Source organism: Hyperolius riggenbachi, chromosome 7 (genome assembly GCF_040937935.1).
Source record: "Hyperolius riggenbachi isolate aHypRig1 chromosome 7, aHypRig1.pri, whole genome shotgun sequence".
Classification (NCBI taxonomy): Eukaryota; Metazoa; Chordata; class Amphibia; order Anura; family Hyperoliidae; genus Hyperolius; species Hyperolius riggenbachi.
This window is the reverse complement of record NC_090652.1, coordinates 65,568,191-65,592,690: the sequence shown is the minus strand read 5'-3', so window position 1 is coordinate 65,592,690 and position 24,500 is coordinate 65,568,191. Positions and strand designations below refer to the sequence as shown.

General features: G+C 45.2%; 1 protein-coding gene across 1 annotated transcript in view; it reads left to right on the top strand.

Moving 5' to 3' along the window:
* Positions 1–24,500, top strand: part of LOC137526031 (uromodulin-like) — a 232,403-nt gene that overhangs the window by 151,367 nt on the left and 56,536 nt on the right. Inside the window, exons 11-13 of the mRNA XM_068247243.1 lie at positions 13,778–13,980; positions 16,984–17,123; positions 23,248–23,370. Of these exons, the coding sequence (XP_068103344.1) occupies positions 13,778–13,980; positions 16,984–17,123; positions 23,248–23,370 (466 nt within the window). The remainder of the gene's footprint in view (positions 1–13,777; positions 13,981–16,983; positions 17,124–23,247; positions 23,371–24,500) is intronic.

Here is a 24,500-nt window from a genome sequence, read left to right as displayed (position 1 = left end):
ACCTGGCATTACCCGCTGTGGCGCGCTTAGTATGCCACACTCGCTTCTTTCCTTTTTAGGGGGGGGGTTGCCTCATAATACCCAGCACCGGGTGTCAAATGCCCTAGGTACGCCACTTCCCTGCTATCTAGATATACCCTCTCCAAACCTTGGAAAGGTAACTGGCTGAGATCCCCACCATGGCAAGAACGAAAGTGTTTCACCACATTTGCAGGATTCAGGCAGTTAGGGGTAGCAGCACAACAATAATATTCTGCAATTCTCGCCCTCAAAGGTCTTGTTGTGTAGCCGTCATACGGCTTTCCACACAAATTGCAGTTTATAAGGTACACCACACCCTTAGTTCCACAGTTTATATATTGCTTAATACTATAGGATTTACCATTACTGAAAGAAACAGCTGTGTTCCCAATGGAGTGCACCTTACTTACTTACTTAAGCTCTGAAAATGTGCTTGTAAAATTGAGGTTGTTACCTGTAAACACCATTTCCAATAACCTTCCAGAACAGATACTAGGAATTATGTAAGTTACATTTGTGTCCCACCCAGTGGCGTACCTAGGGCATTTTACACCCGGTGCTGGGTATTATAAGTAGTGTTTGGCGAACATCTAGATGTTCGGGTTCGGGCCGAACAGGCCGAACATGGCCGCGATGTTCGGGTGTTCGACCCGAACTCCGAACATAATGGAAGTCAATGGGGACCCGAACTTTTGTGCTTTGTAAAGCCTCCTTACATGCTACATACCCCAAATTTACAGGGTATGTGCACCTTGGGAGTGGGTACAGGAGGAAAAAAAAAATTAGCAAAAAGAGGTTATAGTTTTTGAGAAAATCGATTTTAAAGTTTCAAAGGGAAAACTGTCTTTTAAATGCGGGAAATGTCTGTTTTCTTTGCACAGGTAACATGCTTTTTGTCGTCAAGCAGTCATAAATGTAATACATATAAGAGGTTCCAGGAAAAGGGACCGGTAACGCTAACCCAGCAGCAGCACACGTGATGGAACAGGAGGAGGGTGGCGCAGGAGGAGAAGGCCACGCTTTGTGAGACACAACAACCCAGGCCTTGCATGAGGACAAGAAGCGTGCGGATAGCATGCTTTGTACCGCCATGCAGTCATAAATGTAATAAAGATAAGTGGTTCAATAAACAGGGACCACGCGGCAACGCTAACCCAGCAGCAGCAGACGTGATGGAACAGGAGGAGGCGCAGGAGGAGAAGGCCACGCTTTGTGAGACACAACAACCCAGGCCTTGCATGAGGGCAAGAAGCGTGCGGATAGCATGCTTTGTACCGCCATGCAGTCATAAATGTAATAAAGATAGGGGGTTCAATAAACAGGGACCACGCGGCAACGCTAACCCAGCAGCAGCAGACGTGATGGAACAGGAGGAGGCGCAGGAGGAGAAGGCCACGCTTTGTGAGACACAACAACCCAGGCCTTGCATGAGGGCAAGAAGCGTGCGGATAGCATGCTTTGTACCGCCATGCAGTCATAAATGTAATAAAGATAAGTGGTTCAATAAACAGGGACCACGCGGCAACGCTAACCCAGCAGCAGCAGACGTGATGGAACAGGAGGAGGCGCAGGAGGAGAAGGCCACGCTTTGTGAGACACAACAACCCAGGCCTTGCATGAGGGCAAGAAGCGTGCGGATAGCATGCTTTGTACCGCCATGCAGTCATAAATGTAATAAAGATAAGTGGTTCAATAAACAGGGACCACGCGGCAACGCTAACCCAGCAGCAGCAGACGTGATGGAACAGGAGCAGGCGCAGGAGGAGAAGGCCACGGTTTTTGAGACACAACAACCTAGGCCTTGCATGAGGACAAAAAGCGTGCGGATATAGCAGCAATGCTTTTTGCCGCCATGCAGTCATAAATGTAATACAGATGTGAGGTTCAATAAACAGGGACCGGAAATGCTACACCATCCCAGATGTTCATTGGTCATGTTACTTGGTTGGGGTCCTGGAGTGTTGCGTAGTCATTTCCAATCCAGGATTGATTCATTTTAATTTGAGTCAGACGGTCTGCATTTTCTGTGGAGAGGCGGATACGCCGATCTGTGATGATGCCTCCGGCAGCACTGAAACAACGTTCCGACATAACGCTGGCTGCCGGGCAAGCCAGCACCTCTATTGCGTACATTGCCAGTTCGTGCCAGGTGTCTAGCTTCGATACCCAATAGTTGAAGGGTGCAGATGGATTGTTCAACACAGCTACGTCATCTGACATGTAGTCCTTGACCATCTTCTCCAGGCGATCGGTGTTGGAGGTGGATCTGCACGCTTGCTGTTCAGTGGGCTGCTGCTGCATGGGTGTCAGAAAATTTTCCCACTCCAAGGACACTGCCGATACCGTTCCCTTTTGGGCACTAGCTGCGGCTTGCGTTGTTTGCTGCCCTCCTGGTCGTCCTGGGTTTGCGGAAGTCAGTCTGTCTGCGTACAACTGGCTAGAGGAGGGGGAGGATGTCAATCTCCTCTCTAAAGTCTCCACAAGGGCCTGCTGGTATTCTTCCATTTTGACCTGTCTGACTCTTTCTTCAAGCAGTTTTGGAACATTGTGTTTGTACCGTGGATCCAGAAGGGTATAAACCCAGTAATTGGTGTTGTCCAGAATGCGCACAATGCGTGGGTCACGTTCAATGCAGTCTAGCATGAATTGAGCCATGTGTGCCAGAGTCCTACCAGAATCCTCATCATCCTCTTGTGAGCGTTGTGATAGTTGTTGTGATGCATCATAGTCGTCACCTTCCTCCTGGTCTGCTTCTGCTGACCATTCGCGTTGAATTGTGGAAGTCCAACGTGCACCGCTCTGGCCCTCGTCAGTGGTGGCATGAAATTCCTGCTCCAACTCCAGCTGTTCCTCCTCCTCTTCTTCGTCATAGCTGCTGGGGCCAGCGTTCCCTGAGGCGGATGGCCTGATGTTGGTACCATCACGCTGATCGTTTTCTCCTTCAGATTCCCCCAGTTGCATCATGACAGCTGTTTCCTTGATTTTCAACATTGACCTCTTCAGTAAACACAGCAGTGGTATGGTAATGCTGACTGAAGAGTTGTCACTGCTCACAAGCAACGTGGATTGCTCAAAATTTTGGAGGACTTGGCAGAGGTCCAACATGTTGGCCCAATCGGATCCACAGAAGCTTGGCAGCTATCCGGATGCGCCTCGGTACTGTGCCGTCATGTACTGGACCACTGCACTCTTCTGCTCACAAAAGCGTGCTAGCATGTGCAGCGTAGAATTCCAGCGCGTAGGGACATCACACAGCAAGCGATGGTGGGGGAGATTGAAGCGCTCCTGCATCTTGGCGAGTGCCCCCGAAGCAGTACTGGAATTTCTACAATGTTTGGCCACTCGACGCACCTTCAACAGAAGATCGGCCACGCCTGGGTATGTCCTCAGGAACCGCTGAACTACTAGGTTCATCACGTGCGCCAGGCAAGGGATGTGTGTCAGCTTAGCCAACCTTAAAGCGCGAATGAGATTACTCCCATTATCACACACAACCATGCCCGGTTTCAAGTCCAGCGGTGCCAGCCACAAATCCGTCTGTTCCTTTATTCCCTTCCAAATTTCCTCCCCTGTGTGCTGCTTATCCCCAAGGCAGATCAGCTTCAGCAACGCTTGCTGACGCATGCCAACAGCTGTGCTGCACTGCTTCCACGATCCTACTGCTGCTGGGTTAGCGTTTCCGGATGAGGTACAGCTTTGAGATGCGTTGGAGGAGAAGGAGTCAGAGAGGTAGGTGCTGCTGTTGTTATCCAGTGGGAGGGACGGCGGTGCAGCTGTTTGCGGCGTGGGCAACACCCGCGCCGTAGCAGGTGAGGAATCGCTGCCAGGCTCCACAAGGTTCACCCAGTGCGCGGTAAGGGAGATGTATCGACCCTGGCCGAACGCACTCGTCCAAGTGTCAGTGGTGAGGTGAACCTTGCAGGCAACGGCATTCTTCAAGCTTCGGGTTATTTTGCTGACCACGTGCTCATGCAACTCAGGCACTGCAGAGCGCACAAAGTGGTAGCGGCTGGGAACCACGTAACGTGGGATGGCCACTGACATCATGCCCTTGAAGCTGTTTGTCTCCACCACTCGATATGGCAGCATTTCGCAGGCCAGAAGCTTGGCTATGCTGGCTGTTACTGCCACGGGCCGGGGGTCATTTGCTGGCAATTTCCTCTTGCGCTCAAACATCTCCGACACAGACAACTGAACCGTAGCGCTGCACACGGAAGGGCTGTTGGTTGTTGTGTTTGATGAACACTGGGAGACCTCAAGAGCACTACTCCGGAAAGTGACAGTGTCAGCGTCGTCTGATGTTTGTGAATGTTGTGAACCACACAATGGCTGGGCTACTGCTGCTGCTGAGGCGGGTCTGGTGGTGAGTCTGGTGAACCCAAGGGAGGCAGTGTTGCTGGTACCCTGTCCTGCCGCGTTTGCCCACAGAGTGGGATGTTTGGATAGCATGTGGCGGCTCATGCTGGTGGTGGAGAGGTTGTTAATACTTTTCCCCCTGCTCAGGCGAGTCTTGCACACCTTGCACATCGCCATGGTAACATCCTCAGTGCAGTCTTCGAAGAAAGCCCAGACTTTGGAGCACCTGCCTCCTTGCTGGCGATTTCTGTTTCCTCCTCTTTTGCCTCTCACTCTAACTTCCACGCTTGTGGTGCCTGAAATTGCGCGCCGCCTACCTTGTGGCACAAGGCGAACTCGTGCAGCAGTGGGTTCTTCAACAGACTCATCTGTGCTGCTGCTACGACGGCGATGTTCTCGTTCACAAATAAAATCTGGGTCTCTGTCCACATTGTCCATACCCTCCTCTTCCATCTCCTCAAACTCGTCATATGTCATTGTGGGGGGCCGCCGCCGTGGAGTAGAGCTCCAAAGAACAACCTCTGCGCAGCTCACTCCAACGTCGTCTTCCAGATCTTGTCGGCCGACCTCCTGCAATTGCAACCCCTCCTGCCCAACTTGCTCTGGGATTTGGGTTTCCGAGTCCTCCTCGGACTCGCCTTGTATTTCAGTGCGCGGTGCATTTCCCACAGTTAATGGTTGTGAATCCGGGCACAACATTTCTGGCTGTTCCTCCATTGACCTTTCATAGGTGGAAGTTTGTTGGGCTGGGAATAGCTCCTGCGAATACCCCATTGTGTCCTGAGGTAATTCATAGGACTGGTTATCTGGCAGTTGTGTGCGTGGTGTCGCTGCCGGTTGTGTCAGCTTTGTGCCCACTGGCTCCTTGTAACTGGCTGAGGACTCGGACCTCGTGCCTGATGTGCTGGTGCTGCTTAACCCACTGCTGGACGCTTGAGAGGTCATCCAAGTAATTATCTGGTCCTGTTCTTTTGGATTTGTGAGGGTTGTTGTCCTGGACAACATGGGCGGTATTGAGTGGGTTTTCTTGGGTGCTCCCCTGTGGCCTGTACGTGAACCGTCAGGGGAAACACCTCTTCCCTTGCCCCTTCCTCTTTCACCGGATTTCTTCCTCATTTCACTTATCCTTACAGTACACGCTGACTGGCAGCAGTACAGTGGCAGTACAGAAATGCTATACAGTACCACTATTCCCAGCAGCGACACAGAGCACAATGCTATACAGTGGCGGGTGAGCGGTGTACTACTGTTCCCAGGCCCAGCAGACACAGAGTGGAAGTAAACACAATGCTATATAGTCTGGCTGAGTGGTGTACACAGAGTGGCAGTACACACAATGCTATATAGTCTGGCTAAGCCGTGTACACAGAGTGTCAGAAAACACAATGCTATATATAGCGTGGCTGAGCGAGGTGCACAGTGGCAGTACACACAATGCTATATTAGTCAGGCTAAGCCGTGTACACAGAGTGTCAGTAAACAATGGTATATAGTCTGGCTGAGCGGTGTACACAGAGTGTCAGTAAACAACGGTATATCGTCTGGCTGAGCGGTGTACACAGAGTGGCAGTAAACACAATGCTATATATAGCGTGGCTGAGCGAGGTGCACAGTGGCAGTACACACAATGCTATATATAGCGTGGCTGAGCGAGGTGCACAGTGGCAGTACACACAATGCTATATATAGCGTGGCTGAGCGAGGTGCACAGTGGCAGTACACACAATGCTATATATAGCGTGGCTGAGCGAGGTGCACAGTGGCAGTACACACAATGCTATATTAGTCAGGCTAAGCCGTGTACACAGAGTGTCAGAAAACACAATGCTATATATATAGCGTGGCTGAGCGAGGTGCACAGTGGCAGTACACACAATGCTATATATAGCGTGGCTGAGCGAGGTGCACAGTGGCAGTACACACAATGCTATATATAGCGTGGCTGAGCGAGGTGCACAGTGGCAGTACACACAATGCTATATTAGTCAGGCTAAGCCGTGTACACAGAGTGTCAGAAAACACAATGCTATATATATAGCGTGGCTGAGCGAGGTGCACAGTGGCAGTACACACAATGCTATATATAGCGTGGCTGAGCTAGGTGCACAGTGGCAGTACACACAATGCTATATATAGCGTGGCTGAGCGAGGTGCACAGTGGCAGTACACACAATGCTATATATAGCGTGGCTGAGCGAGGTGCACAGTGGCAGTACACACAATGCTATATTAGTCAGGCTAAGCCGTGTACACAGAGTGTCAGAAAACACAATGCTATATATATAGCGTGGCTGAGCGAGGTGCACAGTGGCAGTACACACAATGCTATATATAGCGTGGCTGAGCGAGGTGCACAGTGGTAGTACACACAATGCTATATATAGCGTGGCTGAGCGAGGTGCACAGTGGCAGTACACACAATGCTATATATAGCGTGGCTGAGCGAGGTGCACAGTGGCAGTACACACAATGCTATATTAGTCAGGCTAAGCCATGTACACAGAGTGTCAGAAAACACAATGCTATATATATAGCGTGGCTGAGCGAGGTGCACAGTGGCAGTACACACAATGCTATATATAGCGTGGCTGAGCGAGGTGCACAGTGGCAGTACACACAATGCTATATATAGCGTGGCTGAGCGAGGTGCACAGTGGCAGTACACACAATGCTATATATAGCGTGGCTGAGCGAGGTGCACAGTGGCAGTACACACAATGCTATATTAGTCAGGCTAAGCCGTGTACACAGAGTGTCAGAAAACACAATGCTATATATATAGCGTGGCTGAGCGAGGTACACAGTGGCAGTAAACAATGCTATATATAGTGTGGCTGAGCGAGCGGTGTACTACTGTTCCCAGCAGCGACACACAATGACTGGGGGGGACCCTGGCTAGCGTGGCTGGAGAGCGAACTACCCTGCCTGCCTACCCAAAGCTAAACCCACAGACAAATGGCGGAGATATGACGTGGTTCGGGTATTTATTTACCCGAACCACGTGACCGTTCGGCCAATCAGAGCGCGTTCGGGCCCGAACCACGTGACTCGTTCGGCCAATCACAGCGCTAGCCGAACGTTCGGGGAACGTTCGGCCATGCGCTCTTAGTTCGGCCATGTGGCCGAACGGTTTGGCCGAGCACCGTCAGGTGTTCGGCCGAACTCGAACATCACCCGAACAGGGTGATGTTCTGCAGAACCCGAACAGTGGCGAACACTGTTCGCCCAACACTAATTATAAGACACCCCCCCACAAAAAAAAAAAAGGAAAGGAGCGAGTATCGCATTCTAAGTTTGCCACGGCGGTTAATGCCAGGTATAGGTGCCCCCTGTGTAGGTAATATAGTTGCCCCAATATATGTAATAAAGTTGCCCCCAGTATAGGTAGCTAGCATAGTTACCCCCAGTAAAGGTAGCTAGTTGCCCCCAGTGTAAGTACTAGTATAGTTGCCACCAGTGAAGGTAGTGTAGTTGCCCTCAGTATAGCTAGTATAGTTACCCCAGTGTCAGTAGTATAGTTGCCCCCAGTGTAGGTAGTATAGCTGCCCCCGGTGTAGGTAGTATAGTAACCCCCAGTGTAGATAGTATAGTGGCCCCCAGTGTAGGTAGTATAGTGGCCCCTGTATAGGTAGTATAGTGGCCCCCAGTATAGGGTAGTAGAGCTGCCCCCCAGTGCAGGTAATATAGTGCCCCCCAGTGTAGATAGTATAGTGGTCCCCAATGTGGGTAGTATAGTGGCCCCCAGTATAGTGCCCCCCAGTGTAGATAGTATAGTGGCCCCCAGAGTAGGTAGTATAGTGGCCCCCAGTAAAGGTAGTGTAGCTGCTCCCAGTATAACTAGTATAGTGGCCCCCAGTATAGCAAGTATAGTGGCCCCCAGAGTAGGTAATATAGTTGCCCCAGGAGGAGTGGGTAGCACAAGAAGGAGTTAGACCCCCCCCCCCCCCTCACCCGGGTCCCCTCCTTCTGCAAACAGGCAGGGCGGGCAGGAGGAGAATAACTCACCTCACTTCCGCGTTTCAGCCGCTGGAACGCTGCATCGCCGTCACGTGCCACGTCTGCACCTTCAATGACGGTTACTGTGCTTCCGCTCATAAGGAAGCACAGTGGGCGGTATTGAAGGCACAGACATGGCACGTGACGGCAACGCAGAGTTCCAGTGGCTGGAATGCGGAAGTGAGGTGAGTTATTCTCCTCCCGTCCGCCCTGCCTGCCTATTTGCTGCCCGCATTTTGGAGGGGAAAGTGCAGAAGGAAGGGACCCAGGTGAGGGAGGGGAGGATCTGTTCCCCCCCTCCCCGCCGCTGTCCCCTCTGCCCCTCCTTCTAGCACTGCTTCCCCTCCTGCTCTGTCACCATGGGGGGGGGGGGTCGTGGTGACACCCCCCTTGCTGTCAGTCACCCGGTGTGCCACGCTAGGCCTGAGCGATTTTAGGAAAAGATTGAATTGCACGAATTCGATTCGATTCACGATTTTCTTCAAATCAAGCTTTAGCACTAATTACACAATGTACACTGTAACATTTACAAACATGTACTGACAGAAAATGACATCATACTATCAAATTGATAGTATGATGTCATTTTCTGTCATGTTTGTAAATGTTACTGCACTATGTGAATTTATCAAAACAATGGGTCAGGGCTCGTTCCCACTAAGGGCGTTTTTGGCCTTTTTTCAAGCGCAGGCGATTTTCAAATTCACCCTACAAACTCTTGTGCAATGATTCCCTATGAGAGAGTTCACATCTGAGTGGTTCATTTCTGATCCGCTCAGCAAAGCGCTGCCTGTACCATTTTTGAGGCGATTTTGCCTCAATGGAAAATATAGGAAAATTGCTAAACTCTCACAAAATCGATTTGTGCAGTGATTGCGTTCACGTTTTTAAGAATAAATACAATGTATTTATTATTTTCCGGGTCAAAGAGTTCACTTCCTGACTGACCTTTGGAGTGAATGCAAAAAACGCTCTGGAAAAGCGCTGTTAACAAAAACGCACTGCGCAGCCGTTTGCGATTTTAGATGTGGATGAGGCCTTAGTGAGGTGAGAGCAGCTTGCAGGTCAGTCCAGCCCTTCATCTGAAGCCCGCTGTGAACTGCAGTAACAGCTGGTGAATTTGGAAAAAACAATATTGTTACGTGATTGTCAAAGCGGCGGTTTTGAAGATATCACAGCACTTTCCCACTGTGTGCAGCCAATAACGATCCAGTGACAGTCCTTCTCCCTCTGTGCACTGTCCCGGCCACAAGGATCAGTTTGTTTGAGCAGCAACAAATCAAGAACTTCCTTCCCTTAGCTCTCAGAGTCCGCAGTGTAGGCTGTCAGTCACAGTCAGCTCAGCTCCTTTGCATAAATACACATTGCCCAGCAGGCCAGCACAGAACAACTTTGCATGCACAACAGCTTTGCGCAGGATGCAGCTCAGATGACCACGCTGTGTGCTTCATTCAAATGTCCTCTGTGCAAAGGAGGCGGGACGGAGCTGTGATTCCTTTTTGTCTGACAGGCCAGTGGGCGAAAGTCTGCCTCCCACCCAGCAGATGAAATGCTAGGCGGAGGGAGTGGGAAACAGTGCGAGCGCCTGCAAGCGGAGTCTGCCGGCCGATGACGTGATTGGAGGAGGCACTAGGGGGAAGGAAGGAGGAACTGAGCTGCCGCTGAGAGTGAGACCAACCGATCCGTCGCAACTAGTACACGAAGCGGCGAGCGGGAGTGATTGTTACTGCTGCACAGCAGGAGGGTGCAAAATAATATCTAACAAAAAACGCTGCTTTGACGATCATGGAATTGCCGTTTCTGTGATAGTGATTTCGATCTAAAAACGATAAATCGTTCAGGCCTATGCCATGCCCCTCAATGGTAGGACCGCCCCTGGTCCCACCATAACAGTTACAGTAATCAGTAATTCAAAAACATTGGACTCATCATCTGTTATCTGCCGCTATTACAGATGGCGATTTTGAATGCACCCGTAATCGCATTCAAATCCGTCACATAATTTCTGGTTACGAGACGTAATTATGAGTCGTAACTGTAACCAGGGAAATGACATTGCTGGGCCAATCAGAGAGCCCCCAGCCCGGGCCAGCCGAAGCCCTAGCAATCAATCAGAAGAGGGGAGCTTCTCTTCTCCCCTCCGCTATATAATGAGGTGGTCATTTTAAAAGCGCCCTCCTTGCTTGGAGACCTTTACATCTCCAGTGTTTTGTGTCTGACAACAAGTGTGTTTTTACTGTCAAACAAAGCATTTTCACTCTTTTTCACATTGCCTATATAGCTATTTGATTCCTGTTGTGTTAGCTAATGATTTGATTGATAGTCAGACAGTCAGTGTGGTTTAGACTGTGTAGTATAGTGTGCATAGAATAGCCCCTTCGACCAAGGTAGCCATGCAAAGTGCGCCATGGTGAATAATGGGTATGACCTTGACATTCTCTGTTGCCCCCCTCCTGTCCTGCAGAGTTGCGGTGAATAGAGACTCACATGTTGGCACTACCCAGCAACAAATCGCACTGCCCTATTCTCCTTTCCCACTTAGCATCTGGTTACCATGGAGAACAGATACTAAGTGGCAGAGGTGATTTGGCTCTGGAACCTGCGAACATGTGAGTCTTTATTCGCTGCAACTCTTCTAGACAGGAGGGAGGACATGGAGAATCACATGGCAGCCCAGCATTGGAGGTTGAAGGCCCCTGCAGAGGATGAGCCCCCAAGTTGCCGTGGGTCACTTGTACCCTGGCGGCGGCCCTGCTCAGGGAGAGGAGGAATAGCTTTGTAAGAGAAAGCTCTAAATTCTACATGGGGACCCAAATCTCTTTAGCTATTCTCCTAGTCTCACTCAACCTCCTATTTCTCCCCCAAACCATCTAAACCCCTTGAGGTGACATAACTGAAAGCAAGGAACACAAGGGTTGTTACTAGCTATGACTGCAGGTAGCTGCTCTTCCAAAGGTGAGAAAGTGTTCCACCTAGAGTTGAGCTGAAATTTTCGTAATTTCGCATTACTAAAATTACGCATGCGAAATTTGCGATTACGATGCGAAATTACAGTAGCGTAATTGCCATTAAAGTCGTAATTGAAAATACCGTAAGCGTAATTTTCAACGCGTAATTTCGCGTTTCGGTCATGCCGTAATTTCGCATTAAACGCTACCGTAATTTCGCATTAAACCGTAACGCTCCGTATAATATAAAAAAGCCGCCGACTTTAAGGGTTAATAGCAAAGCCCCCTTAAATGCTAAGAGCCTCAAATTTGGAGAATATATTAAGGAGATCAGGAGGAATAAGAGGAAAATTTTTTTTTCAAAAAGACCTTATAGTTTTTGAGAAAATCGATGTTAAAGTTTCAAAGGAAAAATGTAAACATTTAAAAACCCGCCGACTTTAACGGTTAATAGCAAAGCCTGCTTAAAGTTTAGGAACACCAAATTCCCAGGGTATATTAAGGGGATCAGTGGGAATAAGAGGAAAAAAATTTTTTTCAAAAAGACCTTATAGTTTTTGAGAAAATCGATTTTTAAGTTTCAAGGGCGAAAATGTCTTTTAAATGCGGAAAATGTCAGTTTTTTTTGCACAGGTAACAATAGTGTATTATTTTCATAGATTCCCCCAAGTGGGAAGAGTTTTACTTACTTCGTTCTGAGTGTGGGAAATATTAAAAAAAAACGATGTGGGGTCCCCCCTCCCAGACCTCTTTAACCCCTTGTCCCCCATGCAGGCTGGGATAGCCAGAATGCGGAGCACCGGCCGCGTGGGGCTCCGCACCCTGACTATACCAGCCCGCATGGTCCATGGATTGGGGGGTCTCGGAAGGGGAGGGGCAGCCAAGCTTTCCCCTCCCCCTCCGAGCCCTTGTCCAATCCAAGGACAAGGGGCTCTTCTCCACCTCCGATGGGCGGTGGAGGTGGAGGCCGCGATTTCCTGGGGGGGAGGTTCATGGTGGAATCTGGGAGTCCCCTTTAAAAAGGGGTCCCCCAGATGCCCACCCCCCCTCCCAGGAGAAATGAGTATAGAGGTACTTGTACCCCTTACCCATTTCCTTTAAGAGTTAAAAGTAAATAAACACACAAACACTTAGAAAAAGTATTTTAATTGAACAAAAAACATAACCACGAAAAAAGTCCTTTAATATTCTTAATTAACCATTAATACTTACCTGTCCCTTTAAATAAATGATCCCTCGAAATAGCCTCGGAAATGTTCTATCAGTTACAATGTAACAAAGTTATTACAATGTAACAACTTTGTTACATTGTAACTACGCAGCACCCGACGTCACTCGCCGCCGCCGCGTCTGTGCTGCAGGACCCGACAGAGCTCTGAGCTATAGCTCAGAGCTCTCTAAAGCATCTTTGTATTTTGGCTCCAAGGAGCCCCATTGGTCCTTAGCAGACCAATGGGGTTCCTTCAAATCAGAATTGGATTGGACAAGGGCTCGGAGGGGGAGGGGAAAGCTTGGCTGCCCCTCCCCTTCCGAGACCCCCCAATCCATGGACCATGCAGGCTGGTATAGTCAGGGTGCTCCGCATTCTGGCTATCCCAGCCTGCATGGGGGACAAGGGGTTAAAGAGGTCTGAGAGTGGGGACCTCACGTCGTTTTTTTTTTATATTTCCCACACTCAGAACGAAGTAAGTAAAACTCTTCCCACTTGGGGGAATCTATGAAAATAATACACTATTGTTACCTGTGCAAAAAAAACTGAAATTTTCCGCATTTAAAAGACATTTTCGCCCTTGAAACTTAAAAATCGATTTTCTCAAAAACTATAAGGTCTTTTTGAAAAAAAAAAAAATGTCCTCTTATTCCCACTGATCCCCTTAATATACCCTGGGAATTTGGTGTTCCTAAACTTTAAGCAGGCTTTGCTATTAACCGTTAAAGTCGGCGGGTTTTTAAATGTTTACATTTTTCCTTTGAAACTTTAACATCGATTTTCTCAAAAACTATAAGGTCTTTTTGAAAAAAAAAATTTTCCTCTTATTTTTCCTGATCTCCTTAATATATTCTCCAAATTTGAGGCTCTTAGCATTTAAGGGGGCTTTGCTATTAACCCTTAAAGTCGGCGGCTTTTTTATATTATACGGAGCATTACGGTTTAACGCGAAATTACGGTAGCGTTTAATGCGAAATTACGGCATGATACGACTATAATGCGGAAATTACGCGCAAATTACGCTTACGCGAAATTTCGCGAAATCCTTCTTCATTACGATTATGTACTTACGGCCATAATCGTAATTACACTAATTACGCGAAATTTCGCGAAATCGTAATTAGGTCATTACGCTCATCTCTAGTTCCACCACTCCCAACCCCCATGTTTTTACCTGAAGACACCCATATTCATGACTTTTTGCATATTTAATGACAGTAGTGGAAATGTATTTTTCATTTTGCAGATTACATTACATCACAAGTCACCTGCGGCCTGGAATACATAGAGGTGCTTCTCAGTCGATGTCTACTGGAGGAGTTGGGTTATGATTCCTCATCTATCTATCTAACAGACAATTCATGCAGAGGAGTTATTCTAAGAAAAGATATAAGTTACATCAGTCTCATCACATGGCCCACAGATGGATATTGCTCAGGGAAAATTTGGGTATGTAAATTGGAACTTTGACGCTGATATTATGTTGGAAGTGTCCAGCAGATTAAAGAGAAACCGGAAGCAAGGATTGAACTTCATCCCAATCAGTAGCTGATACCCCCTTTCCCACGAGAAATCTTTACCTTTTCTCAAATGGATCACCCGGGGGCTCTGCATGGCTTATACTGTGGTGAAACCCCTCCCACAGTGTGATGTCAGCACCTAGGTTCCTTATGTCCTGTGCAAGAGTGCAGGTCCACTTTAAGACAAATTTCATGCATTGAATCCAAGGAAATCTGAGCAGTCATTACTTTTAATAGCATTGAATTACTGGCAGAATGTAAGATGTATGTGTTGCTGCAGGAAACTCTGCCTTTGACATGTTTAGAAATGACGACATGTGGCCCTGTATACAATATGTTTCTTGCTTTTATTTTACAATCACAGAGCAGTTGTGAGAGCTGGCATCTTTCTAACTGGTAATAATGCTCTGTGTAGATGGGTGTCAAGGGTATAGTGCCCATGGCAAAGCTACAGACCTAGGGGCCCGATGCAGAATTTAGATCAACCCGCCACCCACCTCTTTCCATTTCTACATTAAATAATTTGCTCCCTCCCACCCCAGTACAGTAGCCAGATGTGCCACTGCCCCATACCAATATGCAGGGCCGGCGCTACCATAGAAGCAAAAGGGGCATTTCCCCCGGAGCCCCGACCTTTGCTCGTGCCCCAGCAGCACCGACCCTGTGATATTTTCTTCTGCCCGCCCGCCGCTCGCACTGCTCCCCGGGGCCCTGCTGCAAGTGTTTACACATGACGCGCCGGGTCATAGAGTGGGAGGGAGACAGCATGTCTCCTAGTGCAGCCGCTGCCCGCTCGCTCACCCGAAGGGGATAAGGTAATTATCACTGCTAATGTAATTGCGCCAGGGCCCCGGGGAGCAAAGGGGTAATGGGGGGGCCAACACTGACGTTTGCCCCGGGGCCACAGGGCCCCTTGAACCGGCCCTGCCAATATGGTAGCTTCCCCTTTCCTCTTGACCCAGTATGGTAGCCAGATGTGCTCCCCCCAATCTCCCACCCAATATGGTAAGCCAGATCTCCCCCCCCCCCTTAATCTCCACTATGGTAGCTAGATGTGCCCACCCCATTACCCCCAGCCCAGTATGGTAGTTAGATGTTCCCCACTCCCTCAGCCCCACCCTAGTATGGTAGCTAGATGTGCCCCACTTCCTCAAACACACACCATCCCACCCTAGTATGATAGCTACAGCAGATGTGTCCCACTCCTTTACCCACCAGGGCATTACACACACTACCCTCTTACAGGTTCCAGACGCTGGAGGTCCCGCTGTCTGACTTCTCTGCACCACTGCCACTCTGTACTACCAGCTTCTCAAATTGGGCAACAGAGCTCAAACTAAGAAGCAAGAAGTGCAGAGCAGTGGTGTGCAGAGCGATCAAACGGGACCTTCAGAGACTGGAACCTATAAGAGGTGAGTGTTTGTGTGCTGCCTCTAATCTTCCCCACTGAGCTTTATTCAGGAGGGCAACGTGAGAGAGGAGCGTGGGTCAGGTTGCGGTGGTGACCACTGCGACCGCGGCCTCTACACCACTGTACAGTGCCATGAGCTTTTGTTTCCTGCAGCTGAGAGCCTAAAAATGCTGCGCAGTCATTTCATCAATCAATGTCACCAAATGCAAGGTAGTGGAAAAGGGCCCTAAATTCTGCCCAGTCATTTCATCAGTGGATTGATTTCAGAATCTCAGCCTCATTCGAAGCCAGGTTTGTGTTTTCCTTTTGCTTCTATCAAGATTCTGGCAAACCAGGGTCTCGATTCAGTAAAGCGTGATAACACAGTTATCACGTGTAAAAAGCTTTGCATGCGCAAACACGCGTGCAAACCATTGTGCACGCGTGTTGCTCGTGAAAAGTTTAGCGATCGCGTGTTCATTTTTATTGCGCGTACGGCATTGCACTTCACACAATAAGTGCGCTTTTCACGTGATTAGTACGGCGCTTCACGCGTTAAGCAGAAAGAGTTTGGTTGTGAAATCCGCAACGGTGCTGTGAAACATGTGAGTTCATGTGATCTGCAGTGATATCAGGTGAAACTGATACTTATCACGTGATATCCCGCCTTTGCGCACAAAGTCAATAACACACGTCAAATCACGTGCAAAGCAGCTTATCACAGCTGTTATAAGCGTTATCACGCTTTAGCGAACCGAGCCCAAGGAGTCTAACACCTGGACTGTGGCCTGCCAGAGGGAGATCCGTGCCAAAAGTCACACCAAAAATTACAGAGTTGCCGCAGAGTCAGGTTTTAATCCCTGAAGGGCATCAATCACATTACATTCCTACAAATAATGCACTGGAATGGTACTGTGCCTGCAAGTTAATGTAGCAACAATAGCAGTATTGTGCACAGCTCTGAGTGTCAGTGGGCTGTGGAGTGTCACACACAGAGAAATGCAATAGTTCAAACACAATACAGTGAAATAATAACGCACTGGAGTGGTTCTGTGCGTGCAAAATATAATGAGGCATCAGCAATAGCAGTATTGTGCACACAGCTCTGGGTGTCAGTGGGCTGTGGAGTGTCGCACACAAAAAAAGAAAGAAAAAAAACCACAGGAGACCAATGTGCTATAGGGCTGTTTGTAGTGCTTTCGCAGCAAGTGAGGAACATGAACACAGGCCTAGCTAATGCTTTCCCTACCTATCTGCAGCAAGTCTGATCCTGCTCTCACTAACAGTAAGCAGCCAGCAGAGAATTAATCCAATATGGCCACCACAACTGCTCTTTGATAGGGGGGTGGGGGGTCCAGAAGGGAGTGCTAGCTGATTGGCCGATGTGTCTGCTGACTGAGGTAAGGGGTCAAAGTTTGGCTCTATGATGATGTATAGGGGGCGGGTTGAACACGCCATATGTTCGCCGGTCATCTCTAGTCAAAGTACATTGTTGTACCTTTCTTTCTAACTATAATCTTTGCTGTTATTGTATTTTTTCAGAATAATGGAAATGAGATTTTATACAGTAACACTGTTTACCTGAGTGCAGTCTATGGTGTTGAATATTCCTTTGACTTTACTTGTGCTTATCCACGGAACATGACAACTAACCTTATATCTGGCATCTCTACAATTGTAGGGTAAGTAAGTTAGTCTGTATAGCTGTCTTGCAGTACTTATAGCTCTACAGGTCCTGAGATTATACTCTGATGTACCTGTAAACAAACCAGTTACTGGGCAATCTTGTAGAAGCTTATTTATCACATGCATATAATGATCATGCATGTTAACTTAGTGAGTACTAAGCAAAGAAGATCGCTCATGGGAGTCATTCTTGAGGAACCTTACAGTTGGTGTGTCTGTCCTACATGAAAGAAAAGGTCTCCCTTGCATCCATTTAATTAAAGGATCAATATTGTGAAACATTTTAAAATGTCAAATATATGTAAACACATACAAATAAGAAGTATGTTTCTTTCAGAGCAAATACATTACTTTTCTCCTATGTTGCTGTCACTTACAGTAGGTAGTAGGAATCTGACAAAATGGACAGGATATGGACTAGCCCATCTCCTCATGGGGTAGTCTCAGGAATTACTTTATTTTGCAAAGCACTTGTGAACAGCAGTTGCTCAGTCGGTCCAAATGCCAGAATAGTGTACAAACAGGTAGGGGGAGCGGGTTGCCTCTTTATATAGATCCTTTCCAGGGAGTGCTTTAGTAAAGTATAAATTAGATACTGAGCATTAGAGAAATTATTCAGCTAGACTCCAGATTACATAGCGTATGAAGACTTTATATTGACTTGAGTTTTAACTTAATTTCCATATGCCTAAATAAAGTAGAATGGAACTATAAATACAATAGCTAAGTACCAGAGACTGTTTAGTGATGTATAAACCAATTAATTACTAGGGGAGAATAAATTGATATAACAAATCCTCCTATAAATTTAAATGTCAAAAGGTAAGAATGAGCAGGTGAAATTAATGAAGAATTCACAGCCCCTTTGGCTTATTCACTTCAAGAACACCTGAAAGAGGAACTTCAGCCTAAACAAACATACTGTCATTAAGTTACATTAGTTATGTTAATTAAAATAGATAGGTAATATAATCTCTTACCCACCCTGTTTTAAAAGAACAGGCAAATGTTTGATTTCATGAGGGCAGCCATCTTTTTGTTTGAAAGAAGGTGACAGGGAGCATGAGACACCATTCCAACTGTCCTTTGTGCTGATCACCCCTCCCAGTTGCTAGGCAATGTGAATAACAACATAGGAAATCCCATCATGCTTTGCGCAGTATCAGGGAAAAAAAGCCCGGGCAGTTTTCTTTGATGGGTGGAGCTTAGCTAAAAATGCAGCTAGAAATGATGCTTTGGTAAGAAAAACAAAGTCATGATTCTGTGAAACTGTTAAAGAAACACCAAGCCTTTTCAGTTCTGCTGAGTAGATTTTTAGTCCGGAGGTTCACTTTAAAGGAGAACTGTAGTGAGAGGTATATGGAGGCTGCCATATTTATTTCCTTTTAAGCAATACCAGTTGCCTGGCAGTCCTGATCTAGGTCTCCATGTGAATGAACGCTGCCGTCAATGACATGGCTTCATCATTCACAAAACCCGATAATTACATGTTCACGTACATCCTGTTTAAGTAGTAATACTACGCATAGGGAAGTTATGCACGAGGACATCTTGTGGTCAAGTAGTAAAATTATATCTACATTTTTTTTCTTATTAACAGACTTTTTTTACATTTAAAATTAACCCCTTAACTCCCACACTCCTCAATAGTTACCCCTTTTTTTTTGTGACAAAAAAAATAACAAAACACAGTAAAAAATACATAAATAGTTACCTTAGGGACTGAACTTTTTTAATATGTATGTCAAGAAGGTATATTACTGTTACTTTTTAATTTATGGGCTTGCAAAACTGCAAAAATACACCTTTGTTTCCAAATAAAATATTGGCGCCAAACATTGTACTAGGGAAAAATGTAAACCGTTGCAATAACCGGGACAAATAGGCAAATACAATGTGTGGATTTTAATTATGGTAGCATGTATTACTTTAAATCTATAATGGCTAGATGCCAGATGGAAAATACAGCGTAATAACACCGTATTCCCTGAAGGCCTGTTTCTGGCGGCGGTGCGGCTGCCGCACCACTCCGCCAGTTTGCAGTTGATCACAGTAGAGTTTGCAGGCCCAATGATAAAGATAAGCAGCATGCTAGGCCTTTTTATAATAAATTTTTCTAAGATGGTGTCCTTTTTAAGGGATTTTTGGTAATGCATATTAATCACTACTAAATGTGGTTTCTATGTTCTCAAAGTTATAATATTCTTTGATTATCAGATTATTGGAATAGTTGTGTATTTGCTTATTGCCAACTGGCTTATTTTACATAAACAAACTCAGGTGTTGTTTATGACTTCATTGATTGGCATGGATTTTCTGCCCCTTATCAGTATGATCACATTTTTTTTTTTTTGATTTTACGGTAAAATGTTTTTTTTTGTTTGTTTAGTCACATGGTTTTATTTTGGTTTTGTATTCATAACAAACAGTGATTTATTTTAATTCACATTAAAATATATTAAAGCAAACTTATTTACCTTAATATACTGTAGGTCTATTTATTGATCAGATTTTTAATTAATAGTTCTATAATCATTATACATATGTATTCCATATACTAAGCCTATATCAGCTTGGAGCAAGCTATAGCTTTTAGTTGCCCTTGTGTATGCATTGCATTTTCTATAGGAACTGGAGTGAACTTGAGACATTTCGCCCGCACTATCTTAGTATAAACAAAGCCTTGTACAGGGAACACACAGGCTATGGCAGAGAAAACATAAAGCGTCACTCTAACTAGCAATATAGCTTTGATTAAAGAATAATTCTGCTTAATTTCACAACATAAAATCTTGAAATTCACCCAAATAAAATAAAGAACATTTTAAACATTTATAGTCAAATTAAAGCAAGATGATGGAGATCATAATTTCTCTGTAATAATATGATATTTTTTGACAATTTGAGGACCACACAGAGGGACAGGAGGGTACACAGTGGGACAAGAGTATCACACAGGGGACAGGAGGGGACACGGGAATAGAAGGGGACACACATGGACATGGAGGGACACACAGGGGGACTGGAGAAGGACATAGGGGACAAAAGGGGGCAAAGGAGGACACAGTGGGAAACACAGGGGGACAGAATGGGACACACATGGGGAGCAAAGGAGGACACAGGGACAGAAGGGGACACAGAAAGACACATGGGGGCACAGGGGCACAGTGGGGGAGAACATCTACTAGGCACTCCTGGAATATGGACACACCTGGTTTAGTATATATATATATATATATATATATATATATATATATATATATATATATATATATATATATATATATATATATATATATACACACACACACAGCGTGATGCGAAAGTTTGGGCAACCTTGTTAATTGTCATGATTTTCCTATATACATTGTTGGTTGTTACGACAAAAAATGTCAGTTAATCATATCATATAGGAGACACACACAGTGATATTTGAGAAGTAAAATGCAGTTTATTGCATTTACAGAAAGAGTGCAATAATTGTTTAAACAAAATTAGGCAGGTGCATAAATTTGGGCACCACAAAAAATAAATTAAATCAATATTTAGTAGATCCTTCTTTTGCAGAAATGGCAACCTCTAAACGCTTCCTGTAGGTTCCAATGAGAGTCTGGATTCTGGTTGAAAGTACTTTGGACCATTCCTCTTTACAAAACATCTCTAGTTCATTCAGGTTTGATGGCTTCCGAGCATGGACAGCTCTCTTTAACTCACACCACAGATTTTCAATTATATTCAGGTCTGGGGACAGAGATAGCCATTCCAGAACGTTGTACTTGTTCCTCTGCACGAATGCCTCAGTGGATTTTGAGCAGTGTTTAGGGTTTTGCTTTGTTGAAAGACCCAGCCCCGGCGCAGCTTCAGCTTTAGCTTTGTTACTGATTCCTGGACATTGGTCTCCGGAATCTGCTGATACTGAGTGGAATCCATGCATCCCTCAACTTTGACAAGATTCCCAGTCCCTGCACTGGCTACACAGCCCCACAGCATGATGGAACCACCACCATATTTTACTGTAGGTAGCAGGTGTTTTTCTTGGAAAGCTGCGTTATTTTTTCTCCATGCATAATACCCCTTGTTATGCCCAAATAACTCAAGTTTAGTTTCATCAGTCCACAGCAATTTATTCCAAAATGAAGCTGGCTTGTCCAAATGTGCTTTAGCATACCTCAAGCGGCTCTGTTTGTGCTGTGGGCGGAGAAAAGACTTCCTCTGCATTACACTCGCATACAGAGTTTCCTTATGTAAGGTACGCCGAATGGTTGATCGGTGCACAGTGACTCCATCTGCAGCAAGATGATGTTGTAGGTCTTTGGTGCTGGTCTGTGGGTTGACTCTGACTGTTCTCACCATCCGTTGCTTCTGTTTTTCTTGGTTTGCCACTTCGAGCCTTAACTTGAACTGAACCTGTGGTCTTCCTTTTCCTCAATATGTTCCTGACTGTGGAAACAGGCAGCTGAAATCTCTGTGACAGCTTTCTGTATCCTTCCCCTAAAACATGATGGTGAACAATCTTTGTCTTCAGGTCATTTGAGAGTTATTTTGAAACCCCCATGTTGCTATTCTTCAGAGAAAATTAAAAGAGGAGGGAAACTTACAACTGACCCCCTTAAATACTCTTTCTCATAATTGCATTCCCCTGTGTACGTAGGTCAGGGGTCACTGAGCTTACCAAGCCAATTTGAGCTCCAATGATTAGTTCTAAAGGTTTTGGAATCAATAAAATGACAATTGTACTCAAATGTATGCACCTGCCTAATTTTATTTAAACAATTATTGTGCACTTTCTGTAAATACAATAAACTTAATTTCACTGCCGAAGACTTCTCAAATATCACTGTGTGTGTCTCCTATATGATATATTTAACTGACAATTTTTATCGTAACAACCGATTAATACAGGAAAATCATGACGATTAACAAGGTTGCCCAAATTTTCATATCCCACTGTATATACACATGCACACGGTATTTTTACCCAGGTTTTTGACCTCTAAAACTAGGTGTGTCTTATAATTAGGGATGATCGGAACCAGCAAATTCCGTTCCGCCGGAATTCACGGATTCCGTTAGTGGTAAATTCCGTCTCTATGAAAATTCCGCCAGATTTGTATGAAGTTCCGCGGAATTCCGGATTCCGTCAGAATTTTTTTAAAAAATCTCTCTCTCCCTCCACCCTCTTGTATCATCCATCATCTTGTAGGGAATTGCAGTTTTTCAAACTAAAGCCAGCCTAGCATGTACCATTATGATCAATCCAATAGAAAAAGTAGCATAAGGATTTGTACTTTTTTAAAAGCCAGCTTACATACTTAGGCCAGGATTTGAACCCAGGTCTCCGTGTGTAGTAGGTATCTGACTTAGCCCCTATACCATCAACCACACTACATGCTTCAGCCAGCCTAGCATGTACCATTATGGTCAATCCAATAGAAAAAGTAGCATAAGGATTTGTAATTTTTCAAAAGCCAGCTTACATACCTTGGCCAGGATTTGAACCCAGGTCGCCGTGTGTAGTAGGTATCTGACTTACCCCCTACACCACCAACCACACTACATGCTAAAGCCAGCCTAGCATGTACCATTATGATCAATCCAATAGAAAAAGTAGCATAAGGATTTGTACTTTGTAAAAGCCAGCTTACATACCTTGGCCAGGAATTGAACCCAGGTCTCAGTCCTAAAGTCTTTCGTACCAGGTCAACACTTTTTTGTATTGAACAACACATTCAGTACTCACTCAGTCCTGTCCATTTTTTTAACATACCTGATTTGAATGTATTACTGGCCTTGCCAATAGCATAAAAAAGCCTTCCTGCTTTTTTTTCTTGTTTTGAACTGTTGATCAGAGCAGTGGGAGTCTTTTAAATGCATTTGGAGACTGCACAAAATCTACAAAGTCCAGAATAATAACCCACATTTTGTTTCCCTATTTACTTAAAATGAGACGATCCACCCCCCGGAAACAATATCAGCCTGTTCGATCGAATGGCCTGCAAATCAAACACAGAGATATTTGACCAACACGAATATGCCTTTTTTTGAAGAAGCTCTTCTTGCTATTTGATAACATACATCATTTCCAATGATTTATTTAACAATAATTATTTTTTTTTACAGCTCAGCTACTATAGATGTCAGTGGAATTTCAAATTACACAATAATGATGGGACTTTTCCAGGACTCTGGCTACACAACAATATTTAAAGGCCCAGAAGTATTACTGAACTCAACAGCCACATTGTATGTTGGTATAGCTGCACCTAGAGTGTCAAGCTCTTCCAACTTTGTCCTTGTTGTTAATAGTTGCTTTGCTACCACAACAGCCAGCACCTCCTATGGTCCAATATATTATATCATACAAAACCAGTAAGTGTATCTATAATTACACATTGATGGGGATATACTGTACTATGTCTAGAAGCTGACATTCTCAATTTAATAATTTTGAGTCCATATTCTAAGATATTTCCTTGGTCATGTATCTTCTACTCATTCGTGATACATTTATGTTGAACAAACTTACCGTACCAGTCCAACCTCCAAAATCAACTTAAAAACAAAAGTGATTGGTTCCAGTGGTGCTCATTACGAACTCGTGATCACGAGTAACTCGTGATCACAAGCCGTTTTTTGTGATCACGAGGTCGTAATCAGCATTAATGATAGGCTCTTGATCATGAATGACAATCACAAATGCACTCGTTACCCAACTCGTGATTATGAGTTACTCATGATCACTAGTCGGTATTCATGATTAACCACTTAAAGAGACACTGAAGCGAAAAAAAATATATGATATAATGAATTGGTTGTGTACTATGAATAATTACTAGAAGATTAGCAGCAAAGAAAATATTCTCATATTTTTATTTTCAGGTATATAGAGTTTTTTCTAACATTGCATCACTCTATAATATGTGCAGATTACACAACACTCAGCATTCAAAATGAGTCTTTCAGAGCAGTCTATGAAGTAATAAACTCTCCTCTAGCAGAGAAAAAGTAAACAGTTCAATTACAGTTCAGATAATAAAAGTCAGATAACAACCCTCTCCACGACTAAGTTAGTCGGAGAGCTTAATAGCTTTTTTGCATAGAGATAACAACTGGAGTTTCTCAACTCTTCCTGCACTGGAAACAGTTAGACTGATGTATCTGATCTTAATGTTTTTTTTCTTAGCTGTACTACACATACAAATCATAATCTCATCATTTTTTTTTCGCTTCAGTGTCTCTTTAAGCCCTCAGTCGTTTTCACTTTATGCATCCGAGCAATATTCACCTCCCATTCATTAGCCTATAACTTTATCACTACTTATCACAATGAACTGATCTATATCTTGTTTTTTCCGACACCAATTAGGCTTTCT